Raw genomic sequence first — 10650 nt, 5'->3', positions numbered from 1 at the left:
CACAGTAAGCGGTTGAACCGGCCTTCGCTGAGTCACGCGCCCCGCGTCCTTGGCAGAGCCGAGCGCACTCTTCGGGTGGGGTGCAGAGCTCCCTAGGGCGCTGGCATGCACAGCGGGTCCGTCCCTTTTGGCGCAACTGGCCCGGGAAGGACAATCTGTGTGATGTGTGCTACATCATGTCCCCGTAGTTTTTCCTGAGATTACAGTCAATCTTTTCTAGCGAAATCTCACCCCGGACCGTCTCCCTAAACTCATGGGAGGAGCTCCGCTTTCAGTTTCTCCTTTCCGGGAATTCCTGGGCAGCTCCCAGCCGGGTCACCATTGCTCTGAATCAAAAACAGCAAAAGTCGAAGAGACAGTTATGTAAAAAGACTAGCCTTGACTATGAACTTTTCCGGTCCTCACTGTCCCTCTGTGCCCTATCACAGTCGTTGGGACACAGCAGCAGGGCCCACACATCTCAGCACATCCAGTCTCGGTTCCTGAGAAGTCTAGGCACGTTGTCCAGGGCTGGGGGCCCACACACCTTAACCTATCTGCTCTACTCCTGGATAGTGTGGAAAATAGGGGATGCCGTCCCCGCAGCGGGATCATTTTAGGTGGTATCCAGGGACCGCATTAGACACGAAGCAAAAGAAACGGCGATTTATTTATTTATTTATTTCATTGTGCCTGACTATTCTGCTGTCAGGCCCTGTTTAATTAAGTTCAAGCCTCTTGCTCAGTATCTCAGACCTGGGTAGTTGTGCATGATTTGAAGTTCCATAGTCTCCCTTTGCTCTTGATGGGCCTCCCCTTTAACTGGTGTTCTTGATAGAGACCCTCTTGCGTCTGTTAGGGCATAAATATTTCTACAGCTGAACTCCTCCCATACAGGGGCACTCCTCCAGCTCGACTAAGGGCAGAGACAAAAGCAATATTTTTGTGGCTGTTTTCATATAACCCAAATTTGCTTTGAACTACAAATCCTCCTGCCTCCCGATGGCTAAGCCTCCAGGCATATATTATCATGTCTTGCTGACAAGCACAGTTTATGAGTGAAATACATGTGGTGTATCTTTACATATACCTATATTTTTTTTTAGCTTTCTTCTGTATCTGGAATAAGACTGATGCCTGTGTTTAGCAAAAGTTTGCTTAAACATATGTAAGCATAACTAATAAACACACTTAAATGTATTTAAGAAAATCTGGACTGTTGCATTGTACAACATGGTACTGTGACTACATGGCAGGCATGGTTCTGTATGTTTAATGACGTTTGCTCATGGTTTTATATCGCACCACCCTAGCATGGGTGGGTCACAGAATTTTTTGGCAGGGGGTGAATGACTCTTTGGAGCATAAGTCACACGGTCATGTATGTGGTAGATGACCATGACACAGATAGATAGATACTCAGCTAAGCATCATAGGTCTGGCATCTGTCCTTTGCAAATGCATAAACAAATATCCCATCTGCCGCGTGTAATTATGAAAAGGCCATAGCTGTTATCATGAACCACTTATCACGTCTTTCTTTGTAAGTAGGGTCTCAACATACAGCCTAGGAGACCGGCCGGAGTGTCATGCCCTCCCCTGTTACCTGTGCCATTTTGTTTGGAATCTAACTCTGGCATCAAGGCTGTAGTGGGAGGTGCACTAGGTGGTTAACCAGCTCCCTCCACACAGTTTCCCACCTCTCTAGCGAAGAGCGAAACTGGTTGGTTCCTGAAAGCCTGCCCAGCTGGCCACCCACCCAGGCAATCAGGGCCTAGAGCGGAGTGACGTCATGCTCTACCAGGGAGAGGGTGAGAGGACCTTTATGGCTTTAGCTCCTGTCCACCGTGACTTCTGAGCCAGATGACCATCGGCAGCTGCTTCACTGCTCTAGCGCCGCCGGCCCCTCTGCAAGTCCATTGTTTGCATGAGAAACAAACTGTATCGAAAACGAAAAGCTGTTCATTTCTGCGGAAGCAGTGGGGCCAGGTTTTGTGTTCGAGGATAGCCACCAAGCCCTGCGCAGATTGGCAAGGCTTTGCTGTTCTTTGTTTTGTGACAGAGTCTTGCTATGTCACCCAGGCTGAACTTGCCTCGGTTTCTTGAGTGTTGGAATGACAGGCGTGTGCCGTCACACTCTGGCCACGAGTGCAATATGGGTATGATGCCAGAACCAGAAGTAAAACCAACTTCTCGTTTAGCGCCTATTTAGAGAGGCAAATTCTGCTTACCCACAGGGAGAGGGGCTTCAGAAAGGTTGGGTGACTTGTGCAGGCCATACAGCCAGTCAGTGGAGCACTGGGCTGTGAACCAGTACTGCCGGACACTAATATTCAAGTTTGTGTCACAAGTTCTCTGACACTGGCCCTTTATACACAGGTTCATATGTAGGCACAGGAGATGCTGAGAAGGCCACGAGACTCCTCTTCCTCTTGGTGGTTTAAACACATAGTTTTCCATAAGCAATGAGCCAAGACACTGACTACCCACTGATTCCACATCACTCAGGGCATTGCTCCTTCTTCAAGACACTTCCTAGGAAATGACACAGTAATGTCCTCTGTGTGGGAATATCCAAAGAACTTCATTTGGGGCAAAAATTCTTGTCTATAGAGTTCTTGCCTGAGGCCGAGTCTTTAATCTCAGCTCCTAAGAGGCAAAGGCCGATAATCCCTATGAGTTCAAGGCCAGTCTGGGCCACACAAATGAGATCCATTCCAAAAATAATAATTAATTAAAGATGAAAATTAAAAATAGAATTCTTGTCTGGATAGTGTTGGACAATTCTCTCCTCTTCAAATCCCATGGCTTTACTGGTTTTAAGTAGGCAAGGAGTAGACTTGGACAGAGCAGTGGATTTCAGCCTGGATTAGGGACAATCTCTAAGGACTCAAGGGCAAGCAGCAAGCAGAGACCCTAGGTCAGAGATATTAGTGGTCCTTCACTGGAGAGGACCGCGGGTTCCTGGTGTGGAAGTCAGGCTGAGGCACGCCCTAGCACAAGGGTATCGTGGTTGTAACTCCTTCATTTTTCTGTCTTTTGGTCGTTGTATTCTGGATGCGTGCTGAGATATTTCCGCTGGACCAGATGAAATTCGTATTGTACTTGGTGCTTTCTCTTGCTTCACTAATTTATTTTATTTTGTCGTCTGTTACCAAAGCTGGGGTCTATAACAAATTCTTGGGTCCTTAGATCTCTTGCGTGGTATGATTTCCCCCCTTTTAGAGAGAGGATTTACCCCAAGGCCTCCTGATTACGAGGCAAGCCTTCTACCTGAGCCTTATCCTCAGCCTTTTAAATTCTTTTTGTTTTGAAACGGGGTCTCACTAAGTTGTCCAGGCTCACATTGACCTTGCTCTCTAGCTAGACTTTGAACTGGAAATCCTCCTTCCTTCCTCGCTCTTCTGAGTAGCTAGGATAACGGACTTGTGCCACCAGGCTCAGCTCTTCCTCCTCCCCTTCCTCTTCCCCTTCCTCCTCTCCTTTTCAGCCTTTGAAGCAGGGTCTCTCTCTGTAACTCAGAATGGCCTGTAACTTGCTATATAGCCCAGGCTGGCCTTAAATTTGAGATAATCCTCCTGCCTCAGTTTCCCAAGTGTTAAGATACAGACATGTGTGTGTCTCACCATACCTGTTATGTTTGGGGCAGGCAAATGAGGTGGGTGTATAGGACCCTTTGTTGTTTAGTTCCTGAATGCCTTAGATCGAGTGAGCGACAAGCTGTACCTTTAGTTTCTCAATTAAAAATGGAACATACTGGTGCTGGAGAGATGGTGCAGTGGTTAAAAATGGAACACACTGGCTGGGAAGAAGGATAGTGGTGGAGAGCTTATCTAACATGTGTGAGACTCTGGGGTTCATCTCCGGAATCATTAAAAAGGAAAAGTGTCTGGGAGTGTGTAGAAGTTAGCTCTGTTCGGGAAATAGCCACACTAGCTAAAAGATAAAACAATTATTTATTATAAGGGGAAGACTCACGAAACAGGAACGAGAAGTCCAAGCTCAGCTGTGCTGCGAGGGAATCACAGAGAGAGACCCTGGGCTGTCTCCCGGGTCCCAGAAAGCCACACCCTAACTTGGTCCCACCTCTTAAATATAATTGGTTGGCAAAGATTCTCCATCAGGAGTGTAGCTCAGGGTAGAGAACTCACCTAGCATGCACAAATCCCTGGGTTCAGTTCCCAGCATGGCATAAACTAGGTTAGGTGGTCCATGTCTGTCATTCCAACACACTGGGAGTGGAGTCAGGAGTATTAAAGTTTAAGATTAATAGCAAATTTGAAGCCAGCCTAGTCTTCATGAGACCCTGTCTCCCAAAAGAAAACACACTTGACCCCACTTGGCCCACAGGAGTCTTTATTAGGACATCCATCCATCCATCCATCCATCCATCCATCCATCCATCCATCCATATATCTATCCATCCATCCATCCATCCATCCATCCATCCATCCATCCATCCATCCATATATCCATCCATCCATCCATCCATCCATCCATCCATCCATCCATCCATCCATCCACTCAGTCAGGATACAATGAGGAAAATCTCTGAAGTTACATTCTTACTAACCCAATCAGCACCACTTAAATCCAGAACAAGGCTAAAAGACTGGAGTCAGGAAGGGCATACAGGAACTAATGAGTCCAGATTTCCAAATTGTGTGCTCAAGGAGGGAATGTTCTTAAGCATCAGGTCTGTGTTTGACTGCCCGTGTACTATTTGAGGCTCAGTTTCCCATTACAGGATGCAAGAAAAAAAGATCATGAAGAATGTAGGGAGCTCCTGTTTCTACCCGTGCACGGGGAGCTTCCTGCTTCCTGATCAACCCTCAGAAGGAGAAGCACCCACGAGGAGCCGCCCGTGAGGAGGAGAAAGCCAGCTGAGAGCTGAAGACAGAGGCAAGAAATGCAGCAATTGGTGGAGGGCCAGGGCTAGGCCAGTCCCACTCAGGGCACAGTGACTGGGATTCCAGGTCTCTTCACACATGCTAGTATTTGTCTTGAGTCCCTGATCTCAAAGAGGCATTGTCTCCTGCTTCCACTTCAGTCCAGGCAAATGAAATAAGGGTATGAACTATTCTCTGAGGACGTGCATGCTTGTTATGGTTTCTGAAGATAGCTCGACCCTAGCTAGCTAAAATGGAATGTTGAGGGTGAAGAGCCCCAAAATTATCTTGGGCTATCTTAGGCTCTTTAATGTTTCGGTTTATTGGGAAACTGAGTCTTGTGACCCAACTGTCTCAGCCTCCCATGTGCTGGAATTACAGGCCTTATCTTAGCTTTTGTAGCTGACTTGATATCTTCACAACTGTTAGACGAAACTGTTGGCACTAAGCTTAGATGACATCTCGCCTGCAGCAACTCTGAAGCTAAAATGCTGTAGGTGACAGAGATTTCCCCACTCTGCTGTGTCCCACCTGCCTGGTGCCACTAATGCAATCCCAAATGAATTGACTACACCTTTCTTTTCTCCTCCATTTAAAAATGTTCCTGTAGCCTCCCTCACCACGAACCTCACCACTGCGGACAATGCTCCCTCACTGAGCTATGATCCCTCATATTTGGCTCAGAAAAAAAAGGTATCTTTTTTTTTTTTTTTAAAGCAATGCCTTCTGTGTTTGTTTGAGACAGAGTCTCACTTTGCAGGCTGGTGAAGTTGCCCTGGACTTCTGCTCCATCTCCTGAGTGCAGGGCTCAGAGTGCTTCTCTTACCCAGACAGTGGGCAGAGTACAGGATGGGTAGAAGCGGGTAGGCAGGATATGGAAACAGAGCAGACTAGTTAGCAGAACACATAGGTTTGCCTTTTCCCCCATATTTAGGACTTGAGGGCATGTGTAATCAAATTCAGTGTCCTATGCATGAAATTCTGGATGCCCACAGACTGGTCTGTCTCACTCGCTGCAGGATCACAGATCTGAAATTGGGGCTGCCTCCACCCCAGGAAGAATCAATTTAGGTGATATGTTCAGATAAAGACACAAGAAAATTTTAACCATCCTGATCATGCAATACACCACAGTCCCACACAGCTTAAGTCCACTCACATTTGCTCTGTCACTAGGCCAAGTGAAGATCAAAGGGCACGAGAGGTTAGCAAGGCTTTGGTGTCTGTCAGGAGGCCGGGGCAGCATCCTGATCACAGGGGCTTTGTACTCATCATCCACATTTTCCTGGTCCACAGTCAGCAAGGCTCTCTCCCCAGCCTCCATCCCACAGTATCCTCCCACACAGTTCTGTGCCCACTCTGAAGCTGGCCAACGTGGGACTCTCTCTCCAGACAGTCCACGTGTGAATAGAATGCTCCCACTTGCCTGAAGTATGAAGCCTCAGCCAGGAGTTAGCTCCTTCCTCATTAATCTCTAGTTAGAATAGTTTCTCCTTTCTGTGAAAGAGGACTCATAACTGAATCTCTGGGTTTTCCATTATCGTCAGCGAATCATCAAAGTGTTAAGGGGCAGGCAGTGAATGGGACAGGAGAGCTCTTGCTCTCAAGCCCCCTTGGTGTCAGTGATAGCGTTAAGAGTTCTGGGTTTTACTAGGACGTGGGCATACATATAATAGTGTTTTAATTATTATGAGTCATGTGCGAGGCGCTTGACATTAGAGCATTGGATGGGAAGGAGAGCTTTCCAGGGGCAAAGGTGTCTCTTTCTTCCCGAACGTGGGTATATTTTAATCCAGCGTGGCACCTGCCCCTATCCTTTCTTCTCATTGTAATAAGCTTCTAATGAGCCCGAAGCCATTTTGGGTGTCGATGTGTCTGGACCAGTAGAATCTAGTCTGGAGCCTCCCTCCGCGGTTGGGAATGTGTGACAGAGTGATGACTGACATCTGGGAGCACGTGGTTGTCAGCGTCTAGGTTTTCACTGAGTGCCAGGGCAACGGGGGGGTACCAGCATTTGAGGGGTTCGGTCTGGGGACATAACCATAGGTTCTGTCAGATGTTCACTGACTTGGCCAGGTTACGTGACCAGTAAGTGGGGAAGCCGGCTGCCAACTAGAACTTCCTGGCACCCAGAAATACAGCCAGCCTTGTAAACTTATACTTCACACACTAAGCCTAAGAGCAAGTTTGGTCCTGACCCCTGGCCAAGAAACTCATCGTTCCCTTTGATTGGACACCAAATTGCATTAGCTCAACAAATAACCAGGGGCATTAACCGTTGGTTTAATTGAGTCATTCAGGTCCTTACAGCTTCCTAAAGAGTACCACCCATCCTCCAAACTGCAGACTCCACCTAGATGCCTTGCTCCTGGGAAGATGCTGGGCACCTTCTACTTTGCTTTTCTAGGGTGTCAGGGGTTGGGATGAGTGAGGGGTAGTTTCTTCCTGGTCCTGAGAGGAACTTTCAGAGACTGACAGCCAACTCAGGTCACTGAGCTCTCTGAAATCCGGGGTGGCGGGAGTGGCCCTGTCAGTGTCCCTGTGCACCAGACGGGCAGTTCCTCATGGGAGGTCCAGGTTGGATATGTGCCATTTAGTTTTCAGTCTGCAAGACACACCTCTTGGATATGTAGTACTTGCAATTTCAAGATTTTGTTCATGTTACTGAATCTTTAAAAAAGATTTTGAGCCCAACCTGTATTCCCAGCACTTAGGAGTCTAGGCTGGAGGATCCCATATTTAAGTGTAGTTTGGGCTACACAGTAAGATTTTGTCTCAAAAATCAAAGGTTACCAAATTTTGAGACTAAAATTGAATTCCAAATTTCAATGATCCTTCTGCCTCCGAAGTGCTAGAATTATAAATTGGACTCACCAAACCTGACTCCCTCTGATTTTTTTTTTTTTTTTGAGGCAGGGTTTCTCTGTCCCTGGCCGTCCCAGAACTTGTTCTATAGCCCAGGCTGGCCTCCCAACTCAAGGAGATTCACCCGCCTCAGTCTAAGTGCTGGAATTATAAACGGGATTCACCACACATGACTCCCCGATGACCAGCCTGGAACTCGATCTGTAGACCAGGCTAGCCTCCAAACTCTGCCTCCCGAGTGCTGGGATTAAAGGCGTGCGACACCACTTGGTCCCTCTGATTCTTTCTAGCTTTTTATTTACCAGAGTCTGGGTACTGGCATTCCAAACTTAAGTCACTTTCAAGCCTAAAAATCCAACTGAATTAGGGGAGAGAAACCAGAATAAACATCTAGGGGGTTAGGGTATGGCTCATTAGAGCACCTGGTTTTAGTACGCCTAAACCTAATATACAAGAGCTAGCACAGAGGGACAAAGTGCATCCCCCTGCCCATCACTTCCAGGATAAACGCCGGAGAGGCAACCTGACCAGTCCAAGTCACAGGCTAACATCTGAGCCCAGAGCTCAAGCCTCGGCAGTCCCGTTTCAATCCCTCTGCCAGTCCCTTATTTCCAATGCACACAAAGACAACCATAGTTAATCAAGTCAATGCTTTTTATTATCTGTTACATGCTTTATAAAAAGAGGTGTGGAAAACAGGCCAGGGTTGTAAAAAAAAAAAAAGTTACTTTCTACACATTGTCCTATTTACAAGCAGCTGAGGGGAAATCCCACTTCAGGCGCAGCAGCTGCACTTGTCCGAAGCTTCTTTGCAGACACAGCCCTGGGAGCACTTCGCACAGCCCACGGGACAACAGGAGCAGCAGCCTGGGGGGAAAAAAAAAGAGTGGACCGTGAGAGGCACACCACCTGGATGCTACCGGGATGGGAGGACGGGCTAGGGACCGACGGGGAGCGGAGGGTAAAGGGTAGAGAGGATCCAACTTACTTTTCTTGCAGGTGGTGCATTTGCACTGTTTGCATTTGCAAGACCCGGCGCAGGAGCAGGATCCATCTGCAGGAACAAGGGAGTGAGCAGTGAGGGTGACCCAGCGCACCTAGACGCAGGAGTTTCCCTAGGAACTCAGGTGCAAATCCTTGCTCCAGCTTGGGCAAGCCACTATATCTCAAGTGCTTGTTAAAAGAGGGGGTTCTCCAGAATTTGTTGGGAAGGGGCAGCCAGCAGTACCCTGAAAGCGACTAGAGAAGGGGCCCAAAATAGCCTATCTGGCTCTCCCAGAAACTCGGGTTGCAGAGCCCAATCAGCAGTTCCCCTTACCTGTGGCACAGGAGCAGTTGGGGTCCATGATGAGTAGAGGCAGCGGCTGAAAACCGTGAGAGAACGAAGATGGAGAGCTAGGAGGAGGCGTGATGTAAGAAAGCGTGTGGACCGGGGACTTTATAGAGGGAAAAAGTTGGGGCGAGTGCAAAAACTCCGCCCAGGTGGAGTACCAACTGCCCCCCCCCCGCCCCCGCCTCCTGCACACGCCCCGCAGCCTGCGCACGCCCCGCTGTCTGCAAGCGTCTCTCTTCCTGCACGTGGAACAAGGCCTGCACACGCCCCCGCGCTGAGTCACGCCCCTCTCCGCACGGCGCGCGGACTGAGCGCACCGGGCTGAGCGCAAAGGGTCTGCGCCCGGGTCTGGGCCAGTTCCGGGAAACTTGCCCACCCGTGACTTGCCGCGCGCCCGAGGGCGCGAGGGGCCGGGTGCAGAGGAGCTGCCCAGCTCCCCCAACGCGGATCCCGCGTTTATCCTGTGCGCTAACCTGGATGAAAGCGAGGCTAGGAGACCCTGCTTACGGGAAACCAAGTTGGAAATGTGAACAGGTTTCAAAAACCAGCCCTAGTCCAGGCTTAGTCGCGGCTGGTGATGTCCCCACCGCGTTTCCCGTGCTGCGGGGCGTTGTGTTAAGAAGTTTCATTTTTCCTTACAATTCATTATTCTCACAGTAGAAGGTAGAAGGGGAGGCGCAGTCACGTAGTCGCTTGCCCAACATGTGTTAAGGTTCGAATTCGCTGAGGTGCCAGCACGTCGCCACAAGTCTTGTGCTAAGGACACTTACTCTAGGGGGCAGCTAGAGTGAACAGGGCAGTGTTGAAGGTCTGCTGGAGGTGGAACTCAAGGGCAGGGGAGCAGTCCAGTCTGCCAGGATATAGACCAGTGTTTGCCAAGCAGGATGGGCCAGATGGTAGTGTTCTGGACCGCGTGGCAGGAAAGCCCTCATAAGCTTCCCCCACCCCCAACCCACGGGTGGATGCTGAGGTGAAGAGTAGAGATGGCAGCCAGATTTCTGTCCCTTGGAGGCACATGGTGTTTCCCAGCTTGCTCAAGCCTGCTGAAATCATACTTCTACTTGAAGTCATAAGTAGGAAAAGGTCTGTGTCATCTGAGGAGCCGGGAAACAGTTACTGGAAGCTTCCTGGCACTCAGGCAGTGTGTGTGTGTGGCGGGGAGTTGGGGGGGGGGGGGGAACGGCGTCGCAGGACTGGCTGTCCTTACAGCTCTTACTGTAAACTGGGGAAATGCCTTCTTGGTTCAGCGATTACTTTCTCCTGGATGCCTTCCAGACCCGATGCCCACGGCTGCCAGTGGCATGTGTAGGCATCCTGTCTTTTTCCTTCCCGGCACTTTTGATGGCTGCTCTGTGTTTGAACCTTAAGCTGATTGATTTCTGCGCTCCTGTACTCCCTTCCCAAACTGAGCTTAGAGTAGTCCTTGCCCCTCTTGGACTGTCTCCAGCCTCAAGCTAGGCGGTCACCACTTGGTAAATTCATGGAGTTTACCCCGGCACTATAACTCCTGCTTGGTTCCCACTTCCCAGGACTCTTGATTCAGAAAATGTAACTAGGCTGGATGTAGTGGCCAATGCCTTTAAT

The 10650-nt window shown here is 49.2% G+C and overlaps 1 protein-coding gene across 1 annotated transcript; it reads right to left on the bottom strand.

Annotated features, from left to right (window-relative positions):
- Positions 1 to 8369: 8369 nt before the first annotated feature.
- On the bottom strand, positions 8370 to 9209 carry LOC125396684 (metallothionein-2). Its single transcript, XM_048428682.3, has 3 exons — positions 9052 to 9209; positions 8722 to 8787; positions 8370 to 8600 (listed from the first exon to the last, which is right to left on the bottom strand). Exons 1-3 carry the CDS (start codon positions 9077 to 9079, stop codon positions 8509 to 8511), a joined length of 186 nt encoding a protein of 61 aa, XP_048284639.1. The 5' UTR covers positions 9080 to 9209; the 3' UTR covers positions 8370 to 8508.
- Between the last annotated feature and the right edge of the window lie 1441 nt (positions 9210 to 10650).

This window comes from Myodes glareolus, chromosome 22 (assembly GCF_982192425.1).
Source record: "Myodes glareolus chromosome 22, mMyoGla1.1, whole genome shotgun sequence".
NCBI lineage: Eukaryota > Metazoa > Chordata > Mammalia > Rodentia > Cricetidae > Myodes > Myodes glareolus.
This window is presented reverse-complemented; position numbering and strand designations above follow the sequence as displayed.

Excerpts from the sequence above, each read along its gene's own strand:
- LOC125396684 (XM_048428682.3), bottom strand. The coding sequence starts at position 9,079 with ATGGACCCCAACTGCTCCTGTGCCACAG. Across the intron at positions 8,788-9,051 it reads CAACTGCTCCTGTGCCACAG|ATGGATCCTGCTCCTGCGCC; the intron begins GTAAGGGGAACT and ends TTGTTCCTGCAG. Across the intron at positions 8,601-8,721 it reads ATGCACCACCTGCAAGAAAA|GCTGCTGCTCCTGTTGTCCC; the intron begins GTAAGTTGGATC and ends TTTTCCCCCCAG.